The sequence below is a fragment of the Mustela nigripes genome, chromosome X (genome assembly GCF_022355385.1).
Source record: "Mustela nigripes isolate SB6536 chromosome X, MUSNIG.SB6536, whole genome shotgun sequence".
In the NCBI taxonomy this organism is placed as follows: Eukaryota; Metazoa; Chordata; class Mammalia; order Carnivora; family Mustelidae; genus Mustela; species Mustela nigripes.
In genome coordinates, this window is record NC_081575.1 from 78,899,218 (window position 1) to 78,920,219 (window position 21,002).

The following is a 21,002-nucleotide window of genomic DNA, read 5'->3' on the forward strand; positions in this document are numbered from 1 at the left end:
TTGAGCATCTTTGTTGATCTCTTTTTCTGAGTCCTATTTTCTAGTTCAATTTTTTAATTCTTCCTTTATCTGTGTTATTGGAGTAAGCCACCTCAAATCTTTTGTGACTCAGGCAGGTATAAATAACTAACTGGCGTAAATAGTCAAATGAATGGAAGGCTGGAGAGGCTGGACAGACGACCGTGGGGCTGGAAGGGGACTGGAGGGCCGTACAGGCTGGAGCAGCTGAGAAGGTACCCTCACCGACTACTGTGACTCCAGAAGGAGTTGAGGTGTTAGTTGGGGGCGGGGGCTGTAGCCTGTCTCATTCCTGCTCTAAAAAGAAGGCTGCACTGGAGAACAGGCCCTCACATCACGTGGAATCATCACCCTCCCTCTTCTGTCCGTCCTGTGAGGGAGACTGAGGTCCAAAGAAAGAGGAGGGGCTTGTTTTTTTTTTTTAAATTAAGTTAAAGCTGTACATTTGCATAATTTTAAAAAGGCAAATACTGGGCAGGAGGCTGGCTGGTTCAGGCAGTAGAGCATGCAACTCTTGATCTCTGGGCTTGGTGGGTTCTAGCCCCACGTTGGGCAGAGAGATTACTTAAAAATAAAACATTTTTTTAAAAAAAGGCAAAGAGTACACAAAGATGTATATAATAAAAAGCCTATGTCTCCCTATTCCCCCCTTCCAGCCCTCGGAGGTGACTGCTTTTACCATTTAGGTTTTCTGGTGGTGATTTCACATCTCTAAATAACATGCTTCCGTGGTTATTTCTTCATTTATCAACTTGATCTTTTTAAAACATTTTATTTATTTATTTGAGAGAGAGCGCACTGTGAGAGAAAGAGATCACAAGAAGCAGGGAGGAGGTAGAGGGAGAAACAGACTCCCCGCTGAGCAGGAAGCCTAGTGCAGGGACCCTGGGATCACGACTGAGCCACCCAGGTGCCCTTCATTTATCAACTTAAACATTATTTACTGACTTCTTTCTACTAGGACAAATGAGGATCTAGCTTCTTCTTTTTTTTTTTTTTAAAGATTTTATTTATTTATTCGACAGAGAGAGATCACAGGTAGATAGAGAGGCAGGCAGAGAGAGAGGAGGAAGCAGGCTCCCTGCTCAGCAGAAAGCCCGATGAGGGACTCGATCCCAGGACCCCGAGATCATGGCCTGAGCCGAAGGCAGCGGCTTAACCCACTGAGCCACCCAGGCGCCCCAGGATCTAGCTTCTTTACAACACCTGACTCTTTCTCTCCCTTTCATAGATTGCGATAGTTATACTACTACTTCGGTTCCTCTGTTACCTTTGTAACTTTAACAAGCAGTGTTTTATTTTTTTTTATTTTTATTTTTTAAAGATTTTATTTATTTACTTGACAGAAATCACAAGCAGGCGGAGAGGCAGGCAGAGAGAGAGAGAGCAGGAAGCAGGCTCCCCGCTGAGCAGAGAGCCCGAAGAGGGGCTCGATCCCAGATCTCTGGGATCATGACCTGAGCCGAAGGCAGAGGCTTTAACCCGCTGAGCCACCCAGGCCCCCCAACAAGCAGTGTTTTAAACTACGGTTTCCTATTCCATCCATTTTCCACACTATCTCTTCACCACTTGGTCTCTAAGACATAGTTATTAGGGCCCCATCCTCCCCTCCCTCTCTCCTCCACCCTGGCACCTCCCACATTCTGTGCTCAGTACTTTTGCATTCCACAGGGTTGACTGCATTTGCATTCTGTAACAATTAGGTGTTTGGTGGTTTATCCAGACAAACCGACCACCAATAATGCACTGTGTTCATGTGCTTAGGACTATAATTGCACCTCAGTTTCCATGGTCCGCTGTCACAATCTCTGTACTCCCAGGAAGATGTTCCTAGTGTCAAAAGCAAATGCAGGGTCACCTGGGTGGCTCAGTTGTTAAACGTCTGCCTTTGGCTCAGGTCATGATCTCAGGGTCCTGGAATTGAGCCTCACATCGAGCCCCACATCGGGCTGAGTCGGAAGCCTGCTTCTCTCTCTCCCACTCCCCCTGCTCGTGTTCCCTCTCTCGCTGTGTCTCTATGAAATAAATAAATAAAATCTTTTAAAAAAAAAAAGCAAATGCATTTTCCTTTCTTATTTTCTATGACATGGCTCAAAATCATGCCACTGTTTACTTTGCTTTGTATTTGAGACCAGAACTTTCTCCCTTATTTGTTCGCTCACTTGTTCATTTATGTCGTTACTGTCCCGTGGAGTTCCTTGAAACTGCAGATAATCATAGCACACCTTCTGGAGAGAGTTTGCTGGAAGATTTCGAGAAGGTGTTCTTTTTTTCTTTTCTTTTTTTTTTTTTTAGATATCACATGGAAATATGATATGCATACAGAAAAGTGCTCATGTCACAAATGAATTGCTCAATTTTTACAAGCCAAATACACCTATGTAACCAGCTATGTAAACTATGTAATCAGTTCAAGGTCTGTTTTCCATTCACCCAACCTGGTACTCAGTGAGTCGGTTCAGTTGGATTCTTTTGATCTCTCCTTACATAATTTCTTCGGTAGTTTCTTTCCTTTCATTTTCTCTGTTTTCTCTTTCTGGAATGTCCGCCAGTTAGATGTGCAACTTCCTGGATTGATCCCCGAGGCTGCCTGTCTTTTCCCTCATACTTTCTATCTTATAGTCTATGAATGAGTTAGGAGAAAGTCTGATTGAGATGCCCTTACACCCAGACTGGCTTATCCACTTGCTGGCTTTATTTTAGGTGAGACACCAGGGGGCTGGCTATTATAATGGGTGCTCCCTGAATGCCAGAATGAAAAGCACTTCATCCTGGGGACACCAGTAGGCCCCTGGGGGCCCTAATTGACTGCAGATAGGTTCATTCCCTTAGTCAGGAGCTCTCTGATATCTTGCTTTGCCAGGCAGCTTGGATTCTGGATTTGGGGCTTAGGGGAGCAGGGGAGGATTTCATGTACTTACCTTCAGCATATACCCCCATTTTCAGATCCTGACCATTCCTGCCCTTCCTCATACCTACCATCTTCATGTCTGCAGTCTCTTTGGACCTCTGCTGGCCAGATTGGCTCCCACCCTGGCTGCAACCCCCTGAGCGGTGTCCCTTCAACTATGAATATTCTCCTCTTTCGTTGTTTTTGTTTTTGTTTTGCTTCCAGAAATTTGTTGAAATCTCTCATCAATACCACTTTCTTCCATCCTCTTCACTGTTAGGACTTCATACCTTTTTTTATTTTTCACATTCATTTTAGTGGGCTCCCAGGAGCTCAACCCAGCCTGCTTTGCTTAGGCAGTAGGAGCAGGTAGGCCAGAGATGGGCCCCTAGTGCGCAGGAGGGGGCTTTGAGTCTGAGCTGAGGTTTCTGCAACATCGAGCTGCTCTAAGCTGCTCCCCTTTCCACCCACTCTCCTCCCCATCATCACTGAACTTCCATCCCTCTGCCTCTAGCAGAGGGAGGCAGGAAGGGAGGGCTAGAGAGAGAACCAGTTCCATTTTCCTTTTCTCTCTCTCTCTCTCTCTCTCCCCCTTCTTCTTTCTTTCTTTCTTTTTCTTTTCTTTTTTTTTTTTTTTTTTTTTTGTCATAATGTGGAGCTGATCTGGGCTGCAATACCTGTACCTAACACCACCTTCCTGTTTTGGCGCTCCCCCTCTGACCTTGAATGATTGCTTCTTTCAGAAGCACTCCCCCCCACCCCAATGCTCATGGGTGGTGGGAAGGTGGGGGCAGGGGCTTGGGCGGCATGTTGTGTAGGGGAGATTGGAGCCAGGTGAGGGAGAGAGGCCAAGCTCACAGGCTGGTATGGGAGATGAAGTGCCACTTAGCTCTGACATAACAGAAGGAAACCACAGCTGTAGAAGTTAAAAGCATTGGTTTTAGAGTCAGACCAACCCAGACTTGAATCTCAGCTCCACCGATCATTAACTGCATAACTCTAGGCAAATCACATTGCTACCCTGAGCCTGAGTATTCATATTTATACAATGGCAAGAAGAATAACCATCTCGCCCAGCTGTCAAGAACATAACACAAGCCTGAACCTTCGTAGGTGCCTAATAAATAGTCACTTTATTCTTTCTGCATTACTAGAAGGCAGAATAAGCGAAAGACCAAATAAAGCCTGCTTGACAGGAAGGAGCATGAATTGGGGGAAGGCAGCTTTTGACCTTATCACGCCCAGGGCTGAGCTCCCCAAGGACTCCCCAGAAATTACAGAACAATATACCCTTGCCTGGTATTCAAGGCTCTTTGTTGTAGCCTCTGCCTGTCTTCTTTTTAAAATAAAAAATGTGAAGTGGCACTTGCCTCATTTTCTGAGGAAGAAATTTAAAAAACAATAGCTAAACATTTCTTTGAAGTATGCAGCCATCTTCATCATCATCCTCAGCATCCCAGAACTTGTTCAATGAATAGTGGTAATCAAGGACCCCTTAGGAAGAGTAATCACCAGCAAAAGGATAAACGGCAGCTGAAATTGCCATGGCCTTCATTTTGCTTCCCTGCCACCATTTTGGCCTTGGATGTCGGGTGGATCCATTACTGACAGTGGCTTCATTATCCCCCAAGCTTTCTGATTTGTCCGGTGGTTCATCTGGTTGTTCTCTCTTATTAACCCTTATGAGATTTTCTTGCATGTCACCATTCTCTTACCCTCCTGACCTCTCTACCTCCCTCTGTGTCATTTCTAGGCTCAGATTGGGCTCAGATTGGTCCCTTAGGCAGGAGTCTTTCTCCAGCTGAATTATCTTTCAAGAGGTTTTTTACAGTCACTTTTCACATTGTCATGATTTAGGTGGCTCTTGAACTTGGGAGGTATCTTTGCCTCTCCCCGAGGGCTTTTCCATTCCCTGGCCATCATCACGAGTAAGTCTTTATACCATTTATGGTCTAGGAAAGCTCTCGTGTGCTCCTTTTGATCAGACCATGGCTCCACTCATCTCTCTAGCCACGGTCTTCCCTTCCTGACCAGTATTCAAGTTGTATTGAACTGTCTAGGGTTCCTAAGCATAACAGACTTATGTGTGCCCCCATGCCTATATTCTGACTATTGTATTTGCCAAGAATGCCTTTTTGCCCCTAAGGAGCAGATATCCACTTAACTGTAGAAGAACATCTTCTCTGTTCGCATTGTTCTAGGTGTTTGGACACAGTGAACAAAAGAGGTAAAATCTCTGCCCTGCGGAGCTGATATTCTATTGTGTGTATGTTGGGGGGCGGGGTGTGGAGCAGGGGCAGAAAAGAAACAAGATGACACAGAATATGTCCTATAGTGGTCAGAGCTATGGCAAAAAAAAAAAAAAAACAGAAAAGCTGGGCAGAGGGGATGGGGAGTACAGGAGGCCCCATCAACTCTACCATAACCAATATTTGTACAACGATTATTAAGCAGCCTTTCCTCATTTAAGCCTTTTCCAATGTTATTACATATTCTTTACAACCACAATCCTTCCAGCAACTCTGTTAGGTTAACCCTGTTGTTATCTCCATTATACTAAGGAATAAACGGGGCCTTATAGATGTTAATCACATAGTTACCGAGGCCAGAGCTGCCACTGAGGCCTAGGCCCCTCTGACCCAAAGCCTGTGCTCATAACCACTAGGCCTATTTGTCCCTAGCAAACCTCACTGCAACCCTCTGAAGTTGGAATTACTATACCTATTTTACAGTTGGGGAAATTGAGGTTCGGATAAAGGAATGGATTCATTCATGGTTTCACAGCAAATAAGTGGTTTTGAACACAGATCTGTCCACCTCTAAGTGTTAGGCCTTTTTGTAAACCCTGAAGGCGCAAGGACCTATGGACTTGCCTGCCTCTACTTCTGCAGGGCCCATCAAGGTACCAGCTTAGGCCCTTGGCCCTCCCCCCTTCTCTTCCCACCTGTGGTTCATATAGAACCTTGAGATGTATATGGACACTCAAGGCGACATCAAAGCCCCACCTCCCTCCAACTTCCCCTTGGCCACCTGTTGGCCCTAGCAGATGGACCTGGATAATAAGACCAAACAATTCTTGCAAATAACCTCAAGAGATATGAGCAGGGAATTCTGGGGTTCTGGGTACCTGGAGTGCAGTCTGGAAGACAGAGAGCCAAAGATCCTGACAGTCATATTCCCTTGGCCCCACAGACTCTTCATCTCATGGAGAGGGGCATCTGAAGTTTGGAGCCCAGTGTAGAGGTCTCTGTTTCCCAGTATGGCCTATGGTGATGTGATTTTTAAGAAGCTAGACTCCCAAGATCCTCCTCCTTTGGCTTCCAGAGCAACATCCTTCTTTTGCAGTGAGAGGGGGTGGTGTTCCGTGGGTCTGAGTCTTCAAGGCCTCTGGACAGTGGAGAACAGAGCCTTCCCAGCAAGCACTGCTGAACCTGCACTCAGACTCTCAGGTGCCCTTCACAGTGTTTTCTCCATGGCACTCTCAGTACATTTACCTTCATTTCTTAGGAGCTTTTTAAAAAATTAGACATTTAATGCACTTGCATTAGAAAATGTAGAAGAACTCAGAAAAGTAGAGGAGAGGGGCGCCTGGGTGGCTCAGTGGGTTAAAGCCTCTGCCTTTGGCTCAGGTCATGATCCCAGAGTCGTGGGATCGAACCCCGCATCAGGCTCTCTGCTCCTCAGGGGACCTGCTTCCTCCTCTCTCTCTCTCTCTGCCTGCCTCTCTGCCTACTTGTGATCTCTGTCAATTAAATAAATAAAATCTTAGAAAAATGACTTTATTTATTTATTTGACAGACAGAGATCACAAGTAGGCAGAGAGGCAGGCAGAGAGAGAAAGAGAGGGAAGCAGGCTCCCTGCTGAGCAGAGAGCCCGATGTGGGGCTTGATCCCAGGACCCTGAGATCATGACCCGAGCCGAAGGCAGAGGCTTAACCCACTGAGCCACCCAGGAGCCCCAAATAGATAAAATCTTTAAAAAAAAAAAAAGTAGAGGAGAAAAACATTACCTGTAATTAGAGCGCACAAAGACAGCCACTGCGAGCATTTGGTGTATTTCCCTTGTTCTTTTTATTCTTTTCATATAGCTGAAATGATATAGCACATATAAGTTTTTCTTGCTTCTTTTCACTTGATCATTTCCCGCATGTAACTGCATATTCGTCGCAAGCATTATTTTTAACGGTAGCTGATATACCATAATGTACTTAACCATCCACCAAATGTAGGGCATAGAAGCTGGGCCCATTTTTCCATGGCTTTAAGTCCTGTTTCAGTGGGCAAGCATGCACATATAGCTTTTAGGGGAACTTACAGCTTTTAGGGAACTGGTCTTGGAGAGGAAAAATCAGCTTCAGCTTATTTCCCTTTCTGGATGATCCCTCCAACTGGGTCTGATTCATTCGGGTAGTCATTCATTTATTCATTCATTCCATCACCACATAGTAGCTCTGTACCTCTGTGGGCCAGACCGTGAGGTCTGGAGGTACAGGCATGACTAAGTCACATCCCTAGACTGCTCCTAATCTACAGGGGCTCCTAATCTACAAGGAGAGTGGGGCATGGAAATGGACACTTTCAGAATAAGTTTGATCGGGGCTGTGATGGAAGCAAGAAAAGGACACTGCGGGAGAACAGAGGAGGGCCTCCTCATCCAGCCTAGAGACATTCAGATAAGCTTTCTGGAAGAGGTCTTGCCTAAATGAGTCACTGAAGATGAATAGGAGTTGGCTGCAGCAAGAAGAGGAACTTCCTGTTAAACATAATGAGTTGAATAAACTTATTTATCTCTGTTGCTTCCTCAAACCCAACTGAAATATGAGTAAAGAAATAAAAAAGGTAGAAATGCACAGGGTCTGGGAAGCTGACCAGAAGTAATCTATTCTGCCCAGAGAGCCCCAGAAATGCTTAGGATTCAGAGATGCTAGGAACCACAGAAGGCTGGGTGAGGTGTGGAATTAAAAACAGGGAGAATATTGAAAGTCTGTGAACAGACCTTCTTGTCCCTTCATGGCCCCATCTAGTGAGGGACCTCACCCCCCCCACCACCAAGCCCCATCTCTGCAGATGGGGGTTGATTCTTTGGAGAAATTGAAGTTAGGGGGCCCTGGGCTTGGGGATAGCAGGCACAGTGAAGTGTGGGATGAAGCAGGGATATAAGCAAAGGGATCTGCATCCCAAAACAGTGGGACCCCAACCTCCTCCCACTCCCCTACTTCTAGGACACCAAAGTCAGGAGCATACAAGAGAGGAAAGTAGTCTTCTCTGAGGAAACTAAAAGGCTCTAGAAAAAGGCCTCCAAAAGATGACACGTGGGAGTCTTTCAACAAAAGAACAGGCTTCAGCCCAGCAACTGTAGTGAAGCCCACCATTTGGCAAGCTTCAGCTATGCACAGAGCTTTCCATCTGCTTGTTAGTGTCATGGGAACCAATTGCCAAGGATCACCAGCCAAGGACCCTTAAGACAGGTATATTTGATTTTATGTACATTAAACCTCAGTGCAACTAACATTTCTCTCTCTCTCTCTCACACACACACACACACACACAAACACACATGCGCAAGTGTGTGCTCTTGCGCATGCACACATGCACGGGCAAGTCTTAGGTAGCTAGGGATGATCGGATAGTACAAAGCTATTTGAACCTCTAAGAGTGACCAAAAAAGCAAGCAAGCAAACAAACAGAAAACAAAGGGATTTGGAAGGAACTGAGGTCAGGAGGGAGGAGAAGAAACCTGGGAAATTAAAGATAGCGAGAGTCAAAATAAAGATTTCAGTGGGAAGAATTAGAAAATAAAAGGAGACAAAATATCCTAGGAGGCAGAATAACAAGATGAAGGAATAGACAACAGAAGAGAAAAGATGAGAAAATTGGAGGATCAGTTGAGGAACTCCAACATCCAACAACAGGAGTTCCAGAAATAGAATGGAGGAAACAGCAGGAAGGAAGGGATCAAAGCCAAAATACAAGAACATGTCCCAGAACTGAAGGATGCAAATCTCACTGAGTAGCCAGCAAGATAAATGATAAAAAGATTTACACCAAGGTATGTCTGTAGAATTGCAGAATGCCAGGGATAAAGAGACGATCCTGAAAATTTCCAGGGGTTGGTGAGAAAAACATATCATGCACAAAGTTTCAAGAAAGAGAATGGCATTGGATTTCTCAACAGCAACACTGGAAGCTAGGAGACAGTGGAGCAGTGTTCTCAAAATTCTGAGTGAACATAATTTCCAACCTAGAAGTCTATACTCAGTCAAATTATCAATCAAGGCAGAGAGCATAAGGAAGACGTTTTCAGACAGATAAGGTCTAAAGATTTTATGTCCCCGGCCTCTTTTCTCTGGGGAGCTCTGGAGAATGTGCTCCAGCAAAGTGTGGACCTAAAGTCAGAAAAAAGGCCAAGGATATAGGAAATAGGAAATCCAACACAGAAGACAGGTGAAAGGAATCCCAGAGTGCTGGGGCAGGGACAAGACCCTCCGTGCACCATTATGCGGGTCTAGAGAGCACCCAGCCTGAATTGCAGTTGGGACAAATTCTCGAAAGGAAGAAAAAAGAAAAGAAAAAATCTGATGGGTTATCTGAGGTGTCAAAACACATTGAGAAGAGAAATGTACTCCCAACAGAGTTCGGGGAAAACCAGTCATAGATATGAAGAAAACTAAGCAAGCAAAGACATCACCATCAATACCAGGGGAAAAGTGGGGTGCCTGGGTGGCTCAGTGGGTTAAGCCGCTGCCTTCGGCTCGGGTCATGATTCAGGGTCCTGGGGTCAAGCCCTGCTTCAGGCTCTCTGCTCAGCAGGGAGCCTGCTTCCTCCTCTCTCTCTGCCTGCCTCTCTGCCTGCTTGTCATCTCTCTCTGTCAAGTAAATAAAAATTTTTAAAAAATACCAGGGAAAAAGAAAAGTTGTATGGGAAATGAAGTACAGTTACCGCACATACTATGGTGAGCATGAGCAGGGGAGGGGAAGAGAGAGAAGCAGGCTCCCTGCTGAGCAAGGGTCGGTCCTCGGTTCTCCATCCCAGGACCCTGAGATCATAACCTGAGCCAAAGGCAGCTGCTTAACTGACTGAGCTGCCCAGGCGCCCTGCCTGGGTTCTTTAGAAATGAGAAGGCAAATACCTGAGCAAGCAGTGGGGGTATTTCTGACAGTGGGGGTCAAGGGTGGGAAGGGAGTAGAGTGGGGAATTTGTGTTTTCTGTTATAATCCTCACAGTCCTTGTGACTTGAAAATCTGCATACATTTATTACACAAAAAAATGTAAAAAGACACACAAGAAAATAAATTTCACAAGCAGATTAGCAATATAATATGAACATATACTTTAGAAATCTGAAAGTGAACTCAGAAAAAAAATGTCATTGAAAAGGAGTCTCATTCTGTTGAGATCCTTTCACAATTTGACTTTTAATACTATTTCACATATCGCTGTAACACAGTTAAAAGACCTAGAGAGGGGCAGGAGTGTTCCAGGTAGCAAGTACCAGATGTGCTAGAAAAGTCAATGGGAGGGCAGAGTGAGATGGAGAGCTTTGGAGTGCTTGGGCTGAACAGGCAGGGAAGTCAATGGGGGGAGTTACTGAATACTTGAAGCAGGAGAACCATGTCAGCTGATTTGCATTTTAGAGATGTTCTTTCAGTAGTGAGGAGGGAGTGCTCCACTGACGAGACTTGTAGTTAGACTAGGTGATGGCTAGGAGAGAAGGTCCATGGCTACCCCAGGATTGGTTCTGTGCTTTGCAAGAGACCTGTGAGATCCGTGGGCTAGTGTACCCCCCTCTTTCTCCTCAGGGTACTGCTGGGAGGAGCCCTATTCACAGTTGTCCTTCAAGCCTCCTTTTTAAATTAAAAAAAAAAAAAAGATTTTATTTATTTATTTGAGAGAGAACAGAGAATGAGAGAGAAAGAGCATGAGCAGGGGGAGGAGCAGACTCTTCAATGAGCAGGGAGCCCAGTGCGGGCTGGATCCCAGAACTCCAGAATCAGGACCTGATCCAAAGGCAGATGCTTAACCTACTGAGCCCCTCCTTCAAGCCTCCTTAAAAAAATTTACCTCCATGGGTGTCCAGTCTCCTTTCTTTTGACACCCAATTTTTTAGACATGTTACTCAACTCAAATCCTGACTTGAGGACCAGTCTTTCTCTTTCAGGTAACTTTGCATGTCTCATTTTTTATGTATTTTATGTTTATTAATTTAGCTCTCAGAGGATCATCTTGTTTATCTAATTCTAGGATATTAGGGCAAAGCACCTTATTATTTCCCCACGCACTGTTTACAGGAGGCTCAGAGTACCAAAACCAGAGGCAGGGAACCAGTCAGGAGGCTAAGGTAGAAACCCCAATATGGCAACTCAAGGGCTTACATTCTTTTCAAGTATTCCAGCCTATTGTCCCCTTAAGTCCCTCAAAGTTTCAGGAACTTCCAATATTTTGCTATTTATTGTCCCATCTGCCAAACTGCTTCTCGTACCTGGAAGCAGCAGTGTCAAAGTCCTTGGTCAGGGGCTCTTGGCTGGCTCAGTCAGAAGAGCACGAGACTCTTGATCTCAGGGTCATGAGTTTGAGCCCCACATTGGGTGTAGAGATCACTTAAAATCCTTGGTCTGATTACATGGCCAAGTTTTAGATTCAGAAAATGTGGTCACTGTACTCATAGCTTTTAGTAAGTTACTGTTTATTGAGGACCACTCCTGAGGATAAGAATTGGCCCAACTAAACCTTTTGAGACTGGGGTCCTAAGGGACCTTTCATTAGGAGAAGACATTTGGAGTAGCAGGAGAGATGGATCTCTTCTCCTGACATGGATTGATAAAGAGAGGCCTGGTACCCCAAGTCTTTGGGTCTCTATGTAGGCAGCTGAACCCAGCTGATGCAAAAGAGAAACTCTGGAATTCTGAAGAAATGAGATATTTTAGGGTTAAGTTTAGGGCCTAAGATTGTCTGGAACTCAACTAACATAGCCCCATTATTTATAGATGAGGAACCAAGGTCCAGGGGCAGTGACTTATCCAGGTCTGCGCTGTCTCCCAAAGAATGGTCCTGGGATCGAGCCCCGCTCAGTGGGGAGTCTGCTTCTCCCTCTCTCTCTGCCCCTCCCCACACCTGATTGTGCACTCCCTCTCTCAAATAAATAAATAAATAAATAAAATTTTTTAAAAAAGAGAGAGAGAGAAATGCTTTTGGAACAGAGGTGCATATGTGGTAATCTCTTCGAACAAAGAGCACTGGAGAAGAAGATTCTGTCTTGACATTAGGGAGGTAGGATAAGGGAACTCATCTTAACAGTGTGTATGTGTCCAGGGTGGTGGTAAGAGCATGGATTTTGGGTTTTATGCCAAGCTCCCCTACCTGTATGCTATGTGGCAAATCATTTTGACCTCTCTGAGTCTCAGTTTCATCATCTTAGAATTGAATGAGCAGTTCCCATATTGCAGGATCAAAGAGTCTGCCTGGTGCCTAGCAGGGGCTCAGTGATTACTCACATGCTGATGGTAGTGATTATATAGGTTGCTTATGCTCTAAAGAAGATTGGGGCAAGGGGGTCCACCTGTGAGCTCCTGGAAGGTTCCTATTCATTCCCAGGTCTGGGTCTGATTAAGTGTGTGCTGGGGGTTAGGGATGGGGTGGGGTATCCGAGAAGACAGAGCCTGCTTGGAGCAGAGTATTAGTGTTAGGGAGGGTGGCTGAAGGGTTTGGCCTCAATTCTGTTGACAGTTGGGGAGCCAGCGAAGTCAGACCCCTCCAGCCTGGTCCCTATGAAGAATTGGGCCAGGCCTCAGAAGCAATCTTGCTGCTACAGAGTGAGATGGAAAGTTTTAATAAATGCAAAAAGGTGCTTTGTGGCCCTGGTCCTCTGTCCCTTTAGGGAGCTCTGAAGGCTAAAGGTTAGTGCTACTGTCCTTGGCTGAACACGGACCACGGGCCATGCAGACACTGTCCTAGGCGGAGCCTCACAGCCTCCTGGTGGAGGGGAGGGCTTCTCTCCCCCACCTCATTTTCCAAATGAAAAAGCTGAGGCAGGGCATAGGGGAGTGCCTTCCCCAGGATTACGTGGCTAGCAAGTAGCAGAACTGGGCACTTCGGTGGCTCAGATGGTTAGGCTTCTGCCTTTGGCTCTGGTCATGATCTGGGTCTTGGATCAAGCTCCAGGCTTGAGGGGAGTCTGCTTCTCCCTCTGCCTCTCCTCCTGCTCATGCGCTCGCTCTCTCTCTCTCTCTCTCCCTGTAGCTCTCTGTCTCAAAAGAATAAATAAAATCTTAAAAAAAAAAAAAAAAGAACTGGGCATGCTGTACTCACCCAGTTAGAGCTCCAGCACCCTGAGGCCTGCCTGCCCACCCGCCCCGTGAGGGCTCCATTCACTCTTCTAACAAATACTCCCTCCTGAGGTCCACCTCCTCTCCCTGTGCATCCGTCTCTCACTTTGCACCCAACATAGATGATGCTCCTCTCACTGAGGTTGAGTCTTGGCTCTCTCACCTGAGGATGGAGCCTGTGAGGTGTTTTTTCTCTCTCTCTCTCTTCTCCGCAGGGGAAAAGGTGGGGCAGGGAGTGGGGAGGGGTGTGAAAGAGGAGGAAGAAGACAAAGGGGATGAGAAAGGCTGCTTCCCACACTTTCCCACTTCTTCCAAGTTCCTTGGTCTCTCTTCCTCCCCTTCCCCAACTCCAAGGCACCAGCTCCACTAAGTGCCCCCCCAACCCCACCACACACCCTGCTCTGAGGAAGAGCAGCCAGATGGGCGGGTCTCAGATTTCCCTCATTCCCTCAGTTCCTTCAAAGCTGTCCTCCACTCCATTCTCTTCTCTCGCCCTTCCTTCACCTCTGAGGGGGCCTCACAATGAAGAAGGCAGACCAATGTAGTAGAAAAGAGCCCAGTGGCTGACTCACTTACCCCCTCAGCCTCTTTCTCTTCATCTAGAAAATAAGCAGTTTGGACCAGGCAATTGGCAAAGCCTTTTCTGTGTTGTTAATAATACCTGGCATTTGTCTGCTGGGTTACAAAGGGCTTAATCATCCCAACAACCCTGCCAGAATTGGCCTTGTATTCCAAGTGGGGAGACTGAGGCTCAGGTCCTGAGAAGGGAGGTGGCTTGCCTGGGTCACTGGGCTGGTATGTGGCAGAACGAATATCCAAGGGGAGGTCCCTCTGTGTTTAAAGCTTGGGCTGTGCCCTAGCCCACAGCTGCAGGCTGCCTCTCAGCCACTTGGATTTGGGCCTCGCTTCCCCCTCTGACCCACGAAGTCCCAGGTGGTTGGTTCCAGGCTCCTCTCTGACCTCACCACCTACCACTCCTCCCCTTGCTCCATCCACCCCAGGCACACTGTGCCCTTCCCTGTCCCAACAACTCAGGCAGGCCCATCACCATCTCCCAGCCTTCGTGCTGGCTCTTCTCTGCATGAAATACCCCATCCCTCATATTCGTGATATGTGTTGGCCATGAGGCCATTGTTTAGGGCACAGGGAGAAGCAGCATTGAGAGCATATTGCTGATTGTTGATTTTTTTTTCTGTTTCCCTTTCAGATCTGATGGTGAGAATTCCAGGACAGTCAGGTCAGTACCCCCTTTCTCTAGTAGCAGTTGGGAGATGGGGCAGAGATTGGGGTGGGGCCCTCTGGTTTGTTACTTGGGGAATCCATGGGCAGGGGCAGGGGTCGACCCCAGGTGTTTTTTGCCCCATTGGTATTAGGAGTGGGTATGGAGCCGAGTGGGAGGGCTAGGGTGAGTGTGGCAGGCGTGGGCAGGGGGGTGAAAACTGTTCCTCAGCCTTTCTGACCCTAGCTCCTCTGGGCTGGTCTGAATTCTAGAGGGACTCATGGCTGCTGCCCTGGTGGGAACGCCATCCTGCAGAGAGGGTGGCTCTGGACCTGGGACCTTCTCCATCTTCTCCTTTTAGGAGAAGTGGGCATGAGAGAAGGGGGGCTTCCCTGGTCTAGCGCTGGTGCTGTGCCCCAAACTGCACCAGCCCTTAGTGGTGGGATCCAGGTGGACTTCCGCTGACACACTCTACACATTATAAACATACCTTATGGTGACGAGGGCACATTTTTTATTTACATGCTGGCTAAAAAGGGCTTACAGGTTTCAGTAAGTTGTCACAGTGTGATCAGTCTGCCACTTGGGGAGGTGGGGTAAAGACAAGGGCTGTTTGTGCCTTTCTGGGGGCTTAACCTATTAGAGGCTTCGTGAGGTCACAAGTATCAAGGATAGGGTCTATATGGGAATGATGGGGGACCCAGGCTGAGGCCCATTCACTCTCAGCATCTAGGCCAGGGGCGATGCGGTGGGCTTCTGAGATGAGAGGGACCCAGGCAACAGAGGCATGGGATGGGTACACTGAGTCCCAGCCAGGGCTAGCCAGTGCCTAACTAGCATACACAGTGCTTTTGTGAAGGGTGTTATGCACTGAGTGGATCGGTGGAAGAATATTTGCTTTCTGCTACCACGGGGTTACCACGGGGTACCAGGGGCTACCACAGCCTCTCACCAGGGTTCCCAGCTCAGTGAGCAGAGCACAGGTTGCATGTCAGCCCCCGTCTGTTCACAGCCCCCATCTTGGATGTGAACCCTTGCACAGGGCACAGCTTGCCCAACCATATGCAGTGGCCCAGGTCTGGCCATTCAGGCAGTGCGGGAGGGGGACTGAGGACCCTAGCATCCAGCTGGGAGTGCATAATGAGACACTCCACTTCCTGGCATCCCAGGCAGGGACCACAGGATGAAAACGCTGATAATAGGCCCAGGGTAGGGTCTGTGGCCAGCAGGAAAGCAGGGGACCATGACGGAGGCAGTCAGGCCTAGCGTCCCGGCAAAGAGTACATGACAAGATGCGATTAGTCCCAGAATGCAGCCAAGGAGTAAAGCATGGGCACAGCCTGTCCTAGCTTTTAGGAAGCCACTAGTCTGACAAAGGACACAGATCCCACTGTCCCACTGCACGTTTGGAGAAAGACAACGGGGCAACACCACTGAGGAGCCCTGCTACTTACTCGTCAAGGAACCTGATCAAAGCCATCTCTAGCTCCCAGCTCTCTGCAGCAGAGAAGTCCCTGGGACCTAGAGCTCAGGGTGTTTACTAATGATCCTAATCATAAGCCACGATGACATGCGTTGGTCCTTTACAACTTACAAATGTTGTCAGGGCCTTCCTTTTGTTTGATCCTCCCAGTGACACTGTAGGAGGGACCTGGGCCGGCTTTATCATCATTGTTTTACAGTTGAAGAAACTGAAGCTGGGGCTGGGTGTGGGTTTTGCATACAGCCACGCAACAAGGAGATGGCTGGGCCAGGATTCAAACCCAGGTCTGCCTGGCACCAAGCCCGGAGCCCTGCCCACGCCACCACTGCGGGAGCTCTTGACAGCCTTGCAGATAATAATAATCCTTCTCATCATCATCCTAATATTAGTAATAATAGCGGTGATCATTTGCTTCTTACATATTAAGAACTCTGAACATGATCTTATTTAGTGCTCACAACAGCCCTGTTATATGTGTTTTGGGATCCCTGATTTACAGATGAGGAAAAGGAGGTGCCCCAGAGGGTCAGCGCCTTGCCCGAGGAAAGAAGAGCGAGAGGTCAGGGTGGAATCACTCTGGCTTATACCCCTTATACCCTGTGCTGTCTGTTTCCAAAGCCAGCATTTGTTTTATTAAGGCATACTTCCCAAATCCGTCCTGGGCCCCCCATCCAGGAGTCTACGGGGGCCTTGAGGACTCAGCAGTTGGGAAGCAAGGGTCACATTCGGGCTGTGGAAGGGTCCTCAACATAGCCCCTGTGCGGCAAGATCTGGCAAACATGGTGGGAAGAGCCTGGAACTTGGAACTGAGGGCTATGAGCAGGGGCCGGGGGCGGGGGGCATGTGAGGATGCTACCAGGACCTCACCTAGATTCTTGAGCTCACTTCAGTTAGGAGTCTGGGAGAGCTTCCTGGAGAAGGCAGAATCCGATCTGGGCTATGGCAGACTGATAGGCTGACTCTGCATGGAGGCTGGGTGGGGGTGGGGTGGGGTGGGGTGGGGTTCACACCTCTGGAAGTGGAACCAGTGTGCATCAGAAGTAAGGACAAGATCAGAATGGGTTCGGTGGGTTGGGCTGAAATATGTCTGGGCAGGAAAAGAGCTAAAGTTCAGAACACGGACGGGAAGGGAGCGGGGGTTAGGTCAGATACCGTCTGTCATCAGTGGGAGCCAGGGAAGGCTGGCAGGGAGAGACGGGACTCTGCAGGGTAGCAAGGGCAGTGACTGGATCTGGGCAAAGGGCTCTATTTATGGCCAGGTCACTTTCTAGCTATGTGACTTGAGAAAAATCTGTTCATCCCTTGGAGCCCCCAGTGTCCTCATCTAATAAAGGTCGTGTGTCTGTGTGTGTAAAAGGGAAAGGTTTAGATGGGGAGAAGACATGCCAAGGAGAGGGGCTAGGCCTTGGCTATTTCGACAGCAGTACAGCAAGGAAGGAGCAGGGTCAGTAAATCGAAAAGCCACCGAGGCCTGAGGGCTTCTAAGTATGGGGTGCCAGAGGAAGTGTGGAGTCTAATTAGAGCTGAACAGCTGGTGTTGCGCGAGGGCTGTGGCAGAGGAAGGTGCCCGGACTTCCTGTGGATTTGTGAAAAGTTGTCAAGCCTACAGGCACTCAAAACCAAGGTCTGCAGAGGGTGATGGCTCAAGCTCACAAAACTAGTTCTCAGTGGAGCCTGCTTCCTAGCTATGCGCTCTCTGCAAAGTCTCTGAACTTCTCTGATCCTTGGCTTCCTCATGGTGAAATGGGGACAATTCTGACTTCTCTGGGTGAGGTGAGAGAAATGAAAGTAAAACAGGGTTCAGCATCTAATAGTGCACAATACAGAGTAGTGCTCTCTGCCCTCCTCTACCCCAGTCCGTTGTCTTTAATGGATAGTCAAGCTTGAAGATGTGGAGATGTGCCCCAAGAGGGAGGAGGGCCCGATACCTCTGCTGCCTGAAGCCAGAAGCCCAGGAATCCCAGGTTTGGATGCACTGCCATGGTAGGGAGGCTCTGGCTGAGACTTAGGGGTCTTTGGGGACCAGGCTGGGGTTTCCAGGCATGCAAGGATGAGAGCCGAGGAGGTGGCCCGTTGCTAGGGAAGGAAGGAGGAGAAGGGGGAGTCACTGACACCCGCAGAGTCAGGGATGTCCCCATGGCAACGGGAGCCGCTGCATTGGGGAGGAGAAGTGGGAGGAGGAGCCACTGCTGGCTCAGTTCCCAGAGGAGGCCTCCCACTCTGGGCCTCCGTGCCCCCATCTGTCCAACGGCGATGGCGATGGTAGTTTGAATTAGATAATCTGTAAGATTCTTCCTTGTTTTGACCTCTTGGCAGTCCGGGTAGCTGAGACCTCACGAACCTTCTGAGGCTCCCCCAGCCACATATCAGAGATGCCACCAGTCCCCGGAGGCAATCCAGCTGTGTTCATGTCTTCCCTCACATGCGGCCTCTTGTTTGGTGGTGTAGCCTTGTTGCCCTCCCTGTCCAACTCTCTGTTCCCACCACGTCCTGTGCCTGGAACCCTGTCACTTGAGTGTCTGCTGAATGCCTTTTGGCTCTGGGGGCCCAACGCCATCCTGCTCACTCCGGAAAGCATTCCCTGGCTGCCCGGGTCCATCCAGCCTGTTTCCTCCCTCCTGGGATGCTCTGGCCCCAAAGGTCTGAACTCCTCCCTGCTGCCCTGAGTATTCACTGCTGCCATTTCTCAGGCAGCTTCTAAGGACTGGGCTCCACATGGAATGCCTGACAGGCTCAAATCTTTCAGTACATCTCTGGCATCATGTCACGAATCTCCATTTTTCGGGTGAGGCAGGCTCTGTGAGCATATGTGACTCTGTTTGCCGTTCCCCGGGTACTGCAGGGTGGAAATGGGCTTGAAACTCGGCTCTGCCTAATTGCTGCTACCCCAGGCCTGAGGTGGGGTGTTCACAGCGGCAGCACTCAGTGAGCCCTGCTGAAGCCGGTGTATGCCAGGCCCCCTGCTGACCACTTTACCTGTACTCTCTCATTTAATCTCCATAATAATGCTATCAGGTGTATATTCTTGTAATTTTACCAGTGAGGAGACCAATCTTAGCTGAAGTTATTTAGCCCACAGGAGACCTAGGATAGGAATTCAGACCATCAGAGCTGCAGTCACCACTGTATACTGGAGTCAACCCAACTGCATTCCAGAAGTCCGCAGAGCATTCCTTGGGTACTGGACCTGTGTTGGGTGGTCTGTTGGGGCTGGGGCTGGGGAGACAAAAGCGGAGTACACACACAGACAAGCCGGCTCTGGCAAGCCCATATGGGAGTGTGCTGAAGAGGAGAAGCCAGTTGTGAGGACAAGAGTTGGGAGTGGGTAGAGCTGGAACAGCAGTAGGATAGAGGAGGATGGGGGGGCGGGGAGTTGGGTAATTTTCCCAAAGGAGGTGCCATTCCAGGAAGCTCGTGAGGGACAAGAAGGGGTAAGAGGGTCTTCCTTCCCCTTCCTGTTTTGCCTTCCCCTGCCTCTGCCTGGCCAAGCCCCAGGAAGTGGGTGACCCCTAAGCTGGCTTCGTGCCTAGTTGGCACCAAAATAAACTTGCCTTCTCTCTCTTCCCCTCCCCTTGCCTCTGTCCCCTCTGTCCTGGCTTTAATTAGCAGCCCTAGGGATGAGTCACTTGGCAGCTGGGGAGGGAGGCTGCGCAGAGCCCAGTCAAGGCGCGACTCTTGCCCTGAGCCTTGTGGGCAGTGCCACTGAGTTCATGTGTGTCGGCACACTCCTGTGTGCCACCGATTCCATGTCCCTGCGGGTGTGGAGAGCACAGGGGCACTGGAACTTGTCCATGGGCATCTGGGTGTCTGCATGAAAGCATCTCGAATCATTCCTGCCTTTGTTTCTGCATGCCACCGAATGTCAGCGTGTGTGAGTGCGTGGCTGTAGCGTGTGTCTAGGGTAGCAACTGTCAGGAAATGAGGGAGCATTTGAGTAAGCAAACACAAACACTTTATAATTGCCTTCCCCCCTCCCTCCATCATGTTCTCTATGTGGTCTTGCTTATGCAAGCCCTGCACTTATATCCCCAATTTTCCCTTGTCTTAGTCTGGGTACATTTTGTTGCAGGGAACAGAAGCCCACTCAAACTTGCTCCAGAATAAAGAGTTGGGTGGGGGGGTACTACTGTGAGGCTATATATCACAGAATCTGAGAAATGAAGTATACAGAGCCGGGCCTCACACCAACTGGAAGCAGGCCCAAGAAGTCAAGAACCCATATTTCTTTCTCCCTCTCCCTCTCTCTCTCTCTTTCTCTGCATCTCCCAGGCCCATGTCTCATCTCTCTATCTATCTCATGGCTTGCTTGGTCCCTGTCATCTCTCTGTCACTGACTCGTTTCTCTGGACTAGCCCACTCTGCTTTCACAAGACCTGCTGTGGCTGCCAACCCGCAAGCTACGTGACCTTCCAGCTTAAGGGTCCATTTCACGTGCCCGCAGTGTTTCTGTCCAGCCCGGGGTAACACAAGACAGCAAGGGGCTGTTGGTGGGAGTCCGTTCCCTTAGAAGTGGGTGAGGGGAGAGAGGTCAGATACTTCCACGGTAAGCAGTTTTTCTTAGTGCGCAAATGAGGTCAGCGCCTGGGGTGGGGAAGGTCTGCTCAGAGCCCAAGGAGGTCAGATTGCCCATCCATCAAGACTTCCATTCCCACTCTAATGCAAGTTGACCTTTGCTGACTATGCTTTCAAGTTCCATGGTCTTCCATCAAAACACCCCATTTTATCAAAATAATTCCCCCCTTTAAATGCCAGAGCAGTTTTTAAGGGCACAGTAAATATTACCATTGCTACAAGTGTGTGGTGGTTTTCATAGCCTTGGAACAACTGGCATAAATGCTACTCATAGTACCAGCTGCTACCAAGTTGTTGGTGGCTTTGGGAATTTTCACATTTTATTAGCGCATGACTGAATTTATAGTTATCTGCAGTATATAATTACAAGCACACATTATCAATATTATCAGCTTGACGCTTGAGCTTACTTTTCCATTAATACAAACCCCTGCAGTTTTTACATTAATTACAGAGAGAATTAATGACCTCTTAGACAAGTTTTCACCTATGAGTAA

At 48.4% G+C, this 21,002-nt stretch overlaps 1 protein-coding gene across 3 annotated transcripts in view; it reads left to right on the forward strand.

Moving 5' to 3' along the window:
• IQSEC2 (IQ motif and Sec7 domain ArfGEF 2) overlaps nt 1-21,002 on the forward strand; it is an 83,656-nt gene that overhangs the window by 10,527 nt on the left and 52,127 nt on the right. For all 3 annotated transcript variants that reach the window (XM_059385787.1, XM_059385786.1, XM_059385791.1), the window contains exon 2: nt 14,439-14,468. In XM_059385787.1, coding sequence (XP_059241770.1) covers nt 14,439-14,468 — 30 coding nt within the window. The remainder of the gene's footprint in view (nt 1-14,438; nt 14,469-21,002) is intronic.